We start from the raw sequence: 13,661 nt of genomic DNA on the forward strand, positions 1-13,661 counted from the left end.
GCTTGGAAGTAAAGAGAGAGTGCAAATCAGTAAACAGTAAAATATCAGTAAACAGAATATTTTTGGTTTTGCTTCCAACTTTCTGTGTTACTGGTTCATTTAGATGAGAATGACTTTTCTGTCATCTCTGTGTCTGTCAGAAATATCTTTTGAGTTCATGCCTGTCAACTCAAATTTTACTGAAAGCGTAACAAAAGTCTGGTATTGCCTTTACCACAGGAAAGAAAGGGATGGAGCCAAGTGCATAGAAAAAAGTGAGGATGAAAAACCTTGGGAGGGAGGTTTCCTGGTTCTGCTGCACGAGGACATGTAGACTGGGACTCTGCTCATTATTAGTAACTGTAGCCAGCCTTTCTAGTGAAGGCTGGCTGAAGAGCAGATTCTGAGCTGGTTCTGGTGACTCTCAGCTTTACATGTGTTTAAAAGTAGCTCTAGGAAACCTAATAATAAAATTTTAAAAATGTTGCAGGCTTGTCCAGCTCTGTAGCAACCTGGACAGATTTTATGACATGTCATTTCCTCGATAATTCCTGCATATGCTAATGGTTTTCAGTAATACTTTAAAGTGAACCTTTAATATCCTGTTTCAAGTTAATGAGTTATAGTGGAAGAGGGTTTTGGGATTTGTGTGTTTATTTATGACACTTTTTCCTTTGAGGTGACTTTCAAACTGAGTTGTAGGAATTTTTTTAATTTTTTAAACTTTGGATGGAATATTAAGAATTTAAACCATGCAGGATCTTGATCTTGTCTCTTTTCAGGTTTGAGGTGCTGAGCTTTCTCATGCTGTGCTACAATTCTGCTATTGTCTATATGCCTGCCTCTTCTTACCAATCACTTTGTAGGATGGGTTCCAGGTGAGACACTTGCCTTTGAAAGTCTTTCAGGGTACATCTAGATTTCTAAATATTCATCCATCAGAAAAGAGTAAATGAACCTATTATATGCTTTTTACTAAATACAACATTTGGTCACTTCTGCAACTTAATTGAAAATTTGATGCTATGCTTGGATTATCTTACTCCCGTGTTGGATTTTGTTCCAATTATTTAACCTTTTGTTATCTGGAGGGGAAAAAAAAAAGGGGGAAAATCTTCTGAACCTAGTCAGATTGTTATGTATTTATTGAATTTACATATCGTTCAGGCACTTTTCAGTATGGCTAGATTCAAAATATTGTGAGGGTTATCTTTAGTTTCTTCTGCTTCCAAATATTGACCCTCTTGTTCCTCGGGATAGTTTATATGAAGTGCTAGCACAGTGTTCCATACTTTAGGTTATGTATTTTGTTTTGCTTTGTCCTCCTCAGTAATGATATCTTCTATTTTCTAGAGAATTCAGTACTGTGATTTAAAGTACATCCTTTATATAATCTTCTGCTTAAACAGTCTTAAAAGCATCTGGTTGGCAAAGATCCCTGCTTTATGCTCTGAAAAATCTGAAGTATTTCTGATATTTCCATCTGCCAGTTTCTATCAGCGATTTTGTTTGAAATGAAGTCAGTTCACTGCAATATCCAAACAGACGGAGCTCTTTAAAAATGTTTAATTTAGCTTTTTTTCTGCAACGCAATACTGCCGTGAAAGAAATTAATTACATGCAATTCTGTTACATAACTATAAAGGATCAGACGAGCTTCTGACAAATGTGTATTCTGTACTAACACACATTCAGGTAGGATGATAGGCTGTTTCTCTCATCACATTCATTATGGGAACCGGTCACTTCTCAGTGTGCTTCCATCATTTTCATTTGAGGTATAACTATGCTGGATTTAATAAATATGCTGAATGTTCCTTTGAAAATTAGGTCTACTCTTCAGTTAGAGAGGAGAGAAACAACGTAGGAATTGTTTTGGTTTTTTTGAAACAATGCAGCAACAGTAATAATTTGGGTGTAGCAAACTATGTCCAACAATAAGGTTTTTTTATTATGAGCTGAGTAAAAGTTGCATGTTTTTGTCTTGTGTTATGACATTTTAGTGTGTAATATGCATAGTACAACAATATTGTTTCAACTTTAATTATAAATTGCTGTCATTTTCCTTAACCTTCTAAATTTAACTTTCCACAACTGTTTTCTTTCAGTTAAAATAAGCGATGATGTTGCTCACTTGAGCACATGTTAATGGAACTGTACAGTGAACTCCATTTTGAGTATTACAGTCACTAGTTTTGTAGTAGTTTATAATCTAAGTCATGGACAATTACAGCAGGAATCATTTTGTTCCACAAAGAGTGGAGTGATCTTGAAAAGGAAGCATCCTGGATCCTCCTTGTGTAACAGTATGCAAGCTTTACCTTGTGGTTTCTTCTCAAAACTTTTGTGCTCTTGGTCTGCAGCGCAGCCTAAAAAGCCATTATTATACTGACTTGGGTCTGTGTACCTTGCCTTGTTGGAAAGACTGGACTATACGTAGTCAGCAGATAATTCCTACCATGGTACTGTCTGCTTTCCAGGATGAACTTGGACCACAGTTTTTGTTACTGAGGCAACAAATCGTATTACAAAACAGTGGATTGCATGGGTTTCAGTTTAAAGCTGATAGCTGGGAGACCTTTTAGATAATAGCTTTCATTTTTTGTCATTTTCTGATAAGAGCATTAACACAGTGAGATACTTCTTTGTGTTGTGGTTTTGTTTTTCTCTTGAAGGCTTTGGATTGTTTTCTTTTCTTTTGGTGGCTAATTGATAATTTCATTCCTTTTCTCTGTTTTGCCTAGTGTCAGTATGTGCTCATGGAGTCCATGCAATAATCTTCCCAGTTTTAAAGGAGAAAAACTAATGTACGCAGTACTGGATTACTAGATTAGAGAAACAGGCAATACATTTACATTGACTGTATTAATATCCATGCATTGTTTCTATGTTCTACATATGTCAGAACGTCAGAGTTCTGAATAAATGTATCTGGTGTGTTGTTTTTTTTAACAGCAGAGTCAATGCAGTATGTGACAAGGCAGGCCCTTTGTCAAGGGCCGTAACTGATTTTGGTTTTATTTGTAATAAAACGGCAGCTGAAAGTAATTCTCAAGAACAAGATATCTGTGTTAACCAATAGTATGAGATGGTACGTCTCTGTTCTATGCCACTGAAATGTTTCCTGTGTAGAAAATTGGGTTTGTTAACTGAATTTCTGGGAGAGTCTTGTGCTGGTATCTTAGCAGTTTTGCCACTCTAATTCTTTAGAGATTGATTATGATTTGAAGAAAACAGAATTAATGGCTTTATGGGAATTATCTCTGGATTATCAACAAGTTACATGTCAAGGCACTGTTGTTAAACTGCTTTAATGATTGGAAGAGCAACAACGTAAGAATATTCTGTGTTGTGAGCTTATGCTTTGAAAAACAGTTTTTAAAATCATTTTTAGTTTGAAGTAATTGTGGGGTTAACATTGTGGTGCAATGGTATATTTTTTTCAGGCTGTGTGTGAGTGGATTTCCACGGCAGCATGAGAAACGCTGGAAAGAACACTGTGGTAGAGTGGTGTTAGACCCTGACTTCATGGTGCAGCTGCTCACAGGTGTCTATTATGCTATGTAAGTAGACTTTTTTTTTTTTTGGTAATAGGAGTGACTGCTTTTACGTGAGTTAAAATATCAATGCTTGTTGTTTTAAAAATTGGAATAAATTAATTTAACCCAATATGACACAAAGATCTAACTTGGTTAGCGTATTTCCTGTTACTTACTCAGCCAACTGATAATTTGAAAATATCTTTGTCAGCACTGGAGTAGGTGGTGAAGGACCAGCACCAGGTACTGGAGAGAAGGAAGCTCTTGGCTTCATCTTTTCCTGAGTTTTTACTACCATCAGATAACCTGTTAACAAGCATGATGAGCTTGGATGCCAAGATAACCTGATGAAATGCAGTCCTCTTGAATGCCAGTAACTACTGAGGTAGCAAAAATCCATTTCTGATAAGAACTAAGTAAACCATGACCCCGTTTTTCATTCTTTAAATTTGTCCTGATTATAGTGTCAGCTTTGTCTCACTTTGCTGTGACAGGGAGCATCTTTTTCCATTATACCGAAAAGAGTAATGTAAGAGAAACTTACTTGTTTGTATTACAAAACAGAGGACATTCTGGGTGTGTATGCAACTGATAAACATTCTACATAAAGAAAGAAAGAGCTGAATTTGGATAGGAAAAAAAAGCCAATCTGAGTTCCTAAGATACAGAAGATAAATCTGTTTCTTTACATTTAGATATAATGGTCAATGGGATCTCGGCCAGGAGGTTTTGGAGGACATAATTTACAGAGCACAGCTTGAACTCTACTCACAACCTCTGTTGGTAAGAAAAAAATCTACTGAAATCTATGAACTTGATTATGAAGAATATAGAACTGTTTCTGAAATGGACTCTTAAGGCCTTTGTGGCCGTTTACTGCATTCCCAAATGCAAGTGGTTGTTAACAGCTGGTGTTTTCAACGTAGTTATTTACACCATGCTTTTTCTGCATGAATGTTGGGATGTCCTAGTACTTAATGATGCAGAATGCTAGTATTTTCTAATGTAGTACAGTTGGATCAAATGTTTGTTGTTTTGGCACCAGCTACTGATGACTTCTTCAAAAAAGCTTAACTGAATGATTATGTGTTGCAGGACAAAGATTGTAAAAAGGTGTATTTTCTGCATCTAGACCTTCAGAAGACTTTAGAGTATGCTGTGTGGTTTAACTAATAAGGCAATAGAAAAACAGCAACAGGGTAGAGCTGTAAAAGAGGAGGAGCTTTATCTACACTCAGTGTCAGATTTTAATTAAGTTACACAAATCTTCATCTTCTTCAGTTGACCATCAATAGAGTGGTTTTCTTACAATCGTTTTGTTTTTTGGTTTTTTTTCCAGTTCCCATTAGAATCATTTAGGAAAAAAATCAATTTAGAATCAATTCAGGAAAAAAAAAAAAAAAAAAAAAGAAATGGGGAAAGAGGTAAAACTGTGCAGGATACAGATGGAGGGTACAGACAAAAAGGATAAGGAGGAATGGAAGATTTTTATTCTGTGTGAAATGTAGGAGCAAGGCTCAAAATAAGAAGGAATGTTAATGAAAATAAAGTAAGTAGAATAGAACATTATCTCCATTTCTCTGAATTGTGGCCAGAAACCTTCGGTGCTCTTCTGAAATAACAAAAGTAAATTTAATTACTTTTACGTAACTGAAGGAAAAAAAATTGATTGGGAAAAGTTTTTTTCTGTGTCAATCTGACATCACTCTCTCCTCCAATAAATTAAGTAAAATTATTCTCTTGGTGAATTAATATTGGCTACAAAACTTATCTACAGGCTTTCTGAGAGTCCTGCATTTTAAATGGTTGGTATCCATTGAATTATTATAATAGCTGGTTCCTTTTCAAAATGACTCAGTGCTCCATCAGATTGAAGGTTTTAAATTAAATATTGAACCTGCAGAAATAGACCACCTTATCAAAATACAACATTGAAAAGTGGTGTGGGAGGATCTGGAACGTAATTCAATTGATGATAGGACAATTTTCAGTCCTGATTATTCTTTTTTAATCATTTTGTCTTTTCGGATGACTTAAGAGTCTTCTAGAATGTCTGTTTTGTCAACATTCATTTTCCTGCTCCAACCCATTGTTTGATGCTGTCATCACTGATTTTTTTTTTTTTTTCTTCCCCTCTCCCCCCCATTTTCTAATTGTCAGTTTTTCACGCATGTATCCTTGCCTTGTTTCACAGCTTGTTTCACAGCAGTTTTTGAAAAGCACCTTTCAAGAAATCAGCAGATTTATAAAAAGATAACCTTCGTATCTTTGGCCTCACACTGTGTATTCGAACCATGAGACCTTTTCAAAGGTTGAAGTCCTTTCACCTAGTTGCAGTTTCCAGGAGATGTAAATAATTTAGCACATAAAACTGTATTTTTTAAACACTTCGAACTCCTGCACCAAATGAAATATCATCTGTGTATCTAGTTTGATCAAGTTCAAGTCTCTGCTTACAATTGCCTAGCAGTAGCAAATTCTTTGAAATCCATTTAATATTTAGGTGATCTTCCATAGTAGGATTCTTTTTATATCTTTGTATACAGGCTGTTTGTTTAATTGTGGATATACTGATCAGTCATCATAATGATGAGACATACCACACCTTTTAGTGCAGGATTAGTAATACCTCTTGGTATTAAGAAAAGTGAAGGCAAAGGGTTTTTTTTCATCTTCCTTCTCTTTTAATTTCCCATCTGATGGAGAAGGAATGTGTTTTATTCCTTCTGGTTGTTTGGATTATTTCCAGGTTTTACTGTTGCTTAATTTTTTTTTCATATGGTTCTCCTTGATCCCCAGAAGTACAATTTGTGCTGCTAACAAGGGCCAGTTGTTAATATGTTCCACAAGAAAAAGTGCTGTGTCACTTTCTGGTCCTACTGCAAAAGCCTTTTACTACTAATTTTTAGATTTTAATCCTGTGTACTGAGAAAGGGTACATATTCAAAAGAGGCTGGAACTCTAGCAAAGTAGAGGATTGGAAGGCAAACCACTATGTGATTGAGCTTTATGTGCACTGAGTCAGCACAGCAGAAATGAGCTTCAAAGTCTCTAATGAGATCAAGGATATGAGCACAGTGAGGTTTAAAGATGCCAGCATGGAAGAAGGACTACATATGAATAAAAGAGCAATTTGCAAACAAGCAATGAATCTGAGAAAATTAAGTAGCAAAGGCCATATCAGAAGTGGACAAGTGGTAGAATGATGAAGAGTATTTTCTATAATGGTGCCAAGAATCTTTAGGCTACTTTGAAGTCAGACACAAACTCAGCAGAGGTGTTTCGTGTGGAGTTAAAAAGAAGCTGGAGAAGTTCAGGATCAGCTATGTGGCCACTGCTGTAGCTTCCTAAGAAGTAAAGAATCTTAGAGTTAGTTAACATCTTGTCATCTCTGACTTCACTGTTTGAATGAGTTTCATGTCCTCACATGGCTGCTGGATGACTTACTTGTGTATTAGAATTTGTAGGAAAGTTTTATTTTGTTGTGATACTACTAAATGCTTATAATTCATGTAAATTATATGGCATAGTAGATGCACTGATATATTTATTTTTTATTAAGCATTATTTGAGATCTTCACAGGACAGATCATACGAACGTGGTTCTGCTGAATCGTGTTCTAGTGGTTTAGTAAATCTCTTCTTGCTTGTGTTTTGGTAAATACTAATCAAAGACGACTTCATTAAGTAAGCAGATTTATTGCACATGGGCTTGCAAAATTTTAGGGAATTAATAGAACATCTCTTACATTTATGACACCTCTGGCAACCTCAGAATATCAAGACAACTCGGATGAAATTTAAATCTTAATTCTTTTATTATGTAGAGAGGAGTGTATGAAAATGTTACTTCCAGCATAAAACTAGGAGATGCTGGATTGCATCAACTATGTAGAATATTGCTACAATTCCAATTCCAATCCATACAATTACAATTGCATCAGCTAAGCACAAGGTTTTATAGAATTAAAAAGAAAAAAGTTTGTCTCTGTGCTGTAGAACAGAAAAACAAAATGGTTGAAGGTGGAGGGGTATATGTGTGCCTTGCTAGAAAAGTAGAAAAAGTGGAGTAATTTCCAAACTTGTGTATTCTAAAGCAGATCTGTATTTCATATGAGTCGACAGAACTTTCACCTTGTAGTTGTATCATAAAGAGTTTAAATGCCCACTGTCCTGGGTTAACAGGTAGGCTGCATATATTTAAGACTCGCAGAGCACATATATTTGAGATGTTTCTCTTCATACACTGCATTCTGATCTCTGAAGTTGGACCACTACAAAATTATTTTATTTTTTAAACTTTGTTTTCTAATTCAAGGGAATATTCATTAGGAGAAAATGTACTTTTCATAGTGATGACTATATGCTGTAATGGGAACTACCTAAATTACTGTAAGAACAATTGATAAGTAAGATTTTATAGTGATTAACTAGATACATTTTCCATGCTTATTTTATTTTTTTTGTCTAGTTATCTGTGGCCTCCTTAGTTTACTTATTCATCTTCATTAGGTAAGGACTAAGAGCCATGCGGGAGGTCAGATACTTGTGAAACAAGAGATACACAAAAGAAGCTGTAATGTTAGGTTTAAAATGTTTGTTTTTTGCTGGTTGGCTGTATAAATTCAATAGGATTATGGAAAATCAAGGCAAATTCACTTTGATTTTTTCTGAAGTTTTAAAACATTGTGCACGACAGCTTTATTTTTGCTAAATACTCTACATACTGTAGAGATCTATGGAGGTGGAAAGTGGAAATGGTCTTGTCTCCTATGTTGTGACCATTCTTGTCATACAGCATGAACAGTATTTTTCTTGTTATCTTGCTTCCATTAGGATGGAGAATTTATTGTGTAGATTGTTACCACTCTTAGTACAGATGTCAAATGTAGAACAAAATGGCTTACATGGAAAAAGTAAGAATAGAGAAAATTGGGCTACAAATTTGGGAATAGGCTTGTGATGGTCTTTTCAACTTAGTTAAAGGCTGTGAGTCTTGGGGATGGGACTGTCCATCTGGATGGGATCTGGCATAATAAACAGTTCTTGGTTGTTTCTCCATCTGGATCCAGCAAAGAGATTTAGTACTGCCATTAACGTGGTCAGTGGTGGTAGTAGTATAGCATTTTACTTTCATCTTAGGTTGCAAATGCCATGAAGAACTCACTGCCCTTTGATGCTCCTGATGCATCCCAAGAAGGCCAGAAGGTACTGAAAGTAGAAGTTACTCCAACAGTGCCGAGGATTTCTCGAACTGCCATTACAACAGCTTCTATCCGTCGTCACCGCTGGAGAAGAGAAGGTGAGCTTTCTTTTCCAACGGCAAGTACTGTGATGTTCTGTATTCATCACCATCACTGTTACCTGGCTTCTGAGTTTGAATGTTTGCAGAACAGTTGGTCATGGTTGTTTTGTTTTTTCCTTTTGAAAAATGATTCTCCATAACAATGTATAGTATTTTACATCTTCAGAGCACTGCATGAACATGAACATTTGGAATGTTTGTTTTGTTTTTTTTGGAAAAAACATGAGGTATGTTTGAAGGAGAAAAAAAGAGAAAATTTAGAAAAAGGAAAAGGGGAAAAAAGAAAGTGGAAATTGTTTACTAAGGCTTTTTTCCCTCTATTATAACAGAACATAAAATTGTTGTGGCAGAGTTTAGTGTAGAATTTCAGTTATTTCTGTGATGCACTCTGAAATTCAGTTGCTCTCTCATCAAAAATAGCTTAGGAAGTGAGTATTGTTATTCAGACCTTGCTAGGGTTCCAGTTACCCACAGCCACTGAAGACAGTGGGAGATGGAAGAGTTGGACATCATACTCCTAGCATCATGTGGCCCAACTTATAGAGGGAACGTGTCATAAAGTAGTTGTGGGTAGCTTAAAATTATTCTGTTTTTCCTTATTCCTTAATGAATACTTATTTCACATGGAAGCATGCTGGACCATATGAAGAACAACAGTAAACATATAGTAATGTTTTCCTTCATATGGTTAAATTTTTGTTGTAATTGTAGCAAAAATTGCTTTAAAATCATTTTGTCAAACTTAAAGTTTTTTCCTGCATGTGTGAAACACAACTTTAAAAAAGCTGCATAATGACTGAAGGCAAAATGTAGAATAACCTAAAAATAAACTGAGGTTACAAGAGTCTGAAAACAAGTATTACATTTTTCCTTTTTTTTTTTTTTTTTTCTTTCCTATACCATGTGCCAAAACATTTAATGACCTCTGGTCCTCAGCTGACTCAGGATGTCCAGGACAAGAAGCAACTGTCTTCTATTTTCAGGACTTTGGGCCATGTTTGTCTTGACTGTAGCTGCCATTATATTCATTTTCTAGTCTCTGGTATGGAGTATAGCCCACCTGTCCCTTTCTGTGGATGTTCTCACAAACTTTTAACTAAGCATGAGTAGTGTTTCGTGTTTGTTCTATGTCCACATAAATTTTCTATTCTCCCTGCCTGGGTTGGAATGCCAAGAAAGGAACAGAAAAGCACTAAAATGTTATATGTTGAATCCCAGATGGCTTTGACTTCTCAAACGAGGCTGACTCAAGCATACCTGGCTCACCGATCCAACACGGCTCCACAGACCTAGGGATCAAACGTGAGCAAGAGGGGGAGGTGCTGATGCGCAGGACCCCTGAGCATGGCTTCCCGGAGCCCACCTTGGCAGCAGCCACAACAGAGGGTAGGACAGAGATGAGGAGGCAGAAGTCAGTGAGGCAATTGCTGGAGGAGGATCCCGGCTCCCTATCCCCAAGCAGAACTTCTTTCCATTCTAGTGTGTGTTTCCGCTATCCCAGGGTGTATTAGCTTCTCTTTGCAATACACGCATCCCCTATATACCTAACATCAGGTCAGGTACTACCTTTTGTTATCACATGGGCTGGCCTGGGGCTTGCATCTGTGTGGTGAAAGGCTGCTTGGCATGGCAAGCAATAAAATAAAAATGACAAGAGTAATAGCCAAGAGCTTTGGGATTGCTTGGACACTTTCTATTACTGAGCATGTTTAATATTCAGAGGAAAAAATGCACCTGGTGAACATGAATCCAGTCCTGAAAAATAGATAGTATAGAGTATAAATGGATTTGGTTGGCAACAGCTTAGTTCCAGTAATGTCTTATTTTAAATTTCCAAGAACAAAGTAAGCCTATCTAAGACAGATTCACAACTATTAATGTTTATTTGATGGTCAGCCTTTAATTGAAGACTCAAAATCTTACAACTAGTGTAGCTGAACGATCTGACTGCTGTAAAAACAAGTACCAAAATGGAAAAACTTGTGTTTCTAAACACTTTAGAAACAATAATTGCTTCTTTATTCAGTTGAGCTGTCCACACAAGTGCTATAGGGCTTCATATTCCCACACTATAATCAGGAATAGCAGACACAGTAGTTAGTAGAAATTTATTTTGCTTCAGTTCATCTGTTTATTTTGTCATCTTTATTCCATGAAAGGTATTGTTTTGAGCACTGATTTTGAAACGTGATTTCTCATCAGAAATGAGAATTAATTTCTTATAAATTTAGCTAAACATAATTTAAGTGTTTGCATATTTTAAAGCTCCAATCTGAACAGGCTTCTGGTATTTCCAAAATTTGTAAGCATAACAGCTGATAGTAAATGAGATTTATTTTTAGATTCTACATAGGCTTCAGATTTGTTCTTCTGGAAACAACCATCTAGAGAATTTGAAGATTTAATGTAGTGTCACCACAGTCCTTATCAGAGTTGCTATCAAGCATGGGATTATAATCTATTCCTTGGTGCATAGTGGGTTTGAGCATGCTCAGTAAATGAGTATGGCCTTCTCCTAACTTCACTGGTTCACTCAGTCTTATTCCTTTGCATGTGCATGACCTGAAGGATATGGAGAAGTCCTCAGATGCAGAGAACATTCTGGAAGAGATGGGAAATGGGAAAGAAGTTGGAAAAGATATGGCCTTCTAGTCTTAATTGTTTCCAGATGCTTTTGTCATTTGAGATGTTACTGGAGTAGTGATCATTCCACATGCTTCTGTTAAAGTTGGTTTAATATACTTCTTTAAATGTTGACAGTATAAAATTACATGCTTGGGCAATTGGAATTCTGCTAGTTAAGACTAACTAGGAAAAGGTACAGGAATGGAGTTTGGCTTGATTATCAGTATAGAATTGTTTGTGTATATATGGGTCTTTTATTGATACTTATTTCACAGAAAGTTTTGGTTAGTGATTATCCTCTCATAAGTTTTTTTAATATAAAAAAATATAATGATAAATATATGATTATTTTCAGTTACTTTTCAACCTTCAGATGTGGAAAGGATAAATAGATTTAACGTTATTTTTAAAAAACAAAATCCTTTTCAGATCAGTGTTTTGACCCAATAATTACAAAAAGACAGAAGACTTCAAAAATGACTCAGAAAATACCTTAAGAAGTATTCTGCTTCTGAGTGGTAGCAGCTACCGTGCTGGACTATTTCCAGTCAGTAGAGAATGCTGTATCTGCATTTACAGAATTACATACTGATATTAATAATGTATTCTTTAGAGAAAGATTTATCCTGATCAGAAACAGCAGGAATCCCAAAGACATGCTATAGGGCAATTGATGCGATTTAGGCTGGGCTGTCTTTTTTCTTTTGGCCTTATAGTAAAGAGTGCTTGGCTTTTGAAGTCTTGTTTTCCTTTCAAAATCATCTTATTGGTCTCTTGGTAAACAAACGAACAAATCCTTTGTGACTTCATCCTCTTTTACCTCCAAACACAGTGTGTAAAGAATGGAACATTTTTTGTTTGTTCCTGTGGACAACTTTTAGAGGAAAAATAGATGTACTGGGAAAAGATTACGTTTATGGAGTTATTTCAGTCCTACTGAGAACATCTGTAGCTATATGGATCTGACTAGAAAGTAATTCTCGTGCATGTTGTCTTCTCTATCTTCTTCATTTTTTAGCACTGCTGAGCTGCTTGGGCCTCTGTCTAGTTGCAGCATCGAAAAGCTTGCAACAACCCCTCTCAGTCTGGTCTTTAAATTTTGTGGTTTGAAACGACACTTCTTTTGTGTGACCCCTTTGCTTCACTGTCCCTGAATAGGAACCATATGCTTTAGTATTTTATTCCTCAGAAATGTTTTGACATGAACTGTGAGGAAGCAGTAATGTTCTCATGCTAATAAAAAGCTTAGCAGTATTGTCTGGAGACAGCATTTCGCAAGTTACGTGTCTTTTCTAAAATAAAAGGGATTGAGAGGGGTCTTCTGCTGCTATTACTGCTGCTTGTAACCAAACACGCTTTCATCCAGCTTTGCATGATTATAAAGAAAGATTCACTTCGGTTTATTGAAATAATTATCTTTCTTTTAATAGGTTCCAGTCACATCATACTTTTCTTAGCATCTTTGTTTACGAGTGGGAATGTTGGGGTGGGGGAGGTGGGGGAGAGATGAGGTGAATGGTAAATAGAATTTCTTGCTGTGTAATGTAAGAAGATACTTGTATGTCTTGGTGAGAAGAAAAGGGTCTAGTTAGACTAAACAAGAAGTAAGAGTGTTTGTATTTTAAATATGGATGCAGGAAGTTAAAGCATGTAAAGCATTCTTGATTTTAATGATAGCCTTTGAAGCCTAATTTTTTTCTAAGAAGGCCGGAGACTTTACCACTGAGGAAAGACTGCCGTAACATGAACTACGGTATTTTTATGCTTCTTAGAAGGCTTAACAAATCAAGTTAGAACTATATAAAACAACAGAATAGTCTCGCATTGCATTGCTGAGAGAGGCCTGACCATGATCTGCTTTGGAGAAGGCTGAATGTTGTTTATAAGCCGATACACAATAATCGTAATTCTGAGCCAAAACTTCCTACAAAGTGAAATAGGTTTAAAAGAAATTGAGTAATAAAACCTTCCTATAAAGTTCATTTTCGCTTTGCATTTTGGAAAGGTGAAGTTGGATCAGGCTTATGTTTCTTCTATGCAGGGGAAGCAATGCTGAATTAAGGCTTTCCGACTGGTTTGCTTGCCATAACAAAGTATTCTGCAGTGCTGTGCTACCAGTCAGTGTGAAAGGATGGGGTTCTACACAAATATTGTAATCTCTGAGATCTTTACCACCTCATTCCATGAAAGAAATTTAAACACATTTCCTTGGT

At 36.1% G+C, this 13,661-nt stretch overlaps 1 protein-coding gene across 3 annotated transcripts in view; it reads left to right on the forward strand.

The window, feature by feature from the left end:
* Window positions 1–13,661, forward strand: part of FAM126B (family with sequence similarity 126 member B) — a 54,070-nt gene that overhangs the window by 31,331 nt on the left and 9,078 nt on the right. For 2 of the 3 annotated variants that reach the window (XM_042874468.1, XM_042874469.1), the window contains exons 8-12: window positions 762–857; window positions 3,426–3,542; window positions 4,214–4,301; window positions 8,661–8,820; window positions 10,042–10,209. In XM_042874468.1, coding sequence (XP_042730402.1) covers window positions 762–857; window positions 3,426–3,542; window positions 4,214–4,301; window positions 8,661–8,820; window positions 10,042–10,209 — 629 coding nt within the window. The remainder of the gene's footprint in view (window positions 1–761; window positions 858–3,425; window positions 3,543–4,213; window positions 4,302–8,660; window positions 8,821–10,041; window positions 10,210–13,661) is intronic. The other variant, XM_042874470.1, reaches the window with a different exon arrangement.

Source organism: Lagopus leucura, unplaced genomic scaffold (assembly GCF_019238085.1).
Source record: "Lagopus leucura isolate 7727_CA_CO unplaced genomic scaffold, USGS_WTPT01 Super-Scaffold_100012, whole genome shotgun sequence".
Classification (NCBI taxonomy): domain Eukaryota; kingdom Metazoa; phylum Chordata; class Aves; order Galliformes; family Phasianidae; genus Lagopus; species Lagopus leucura.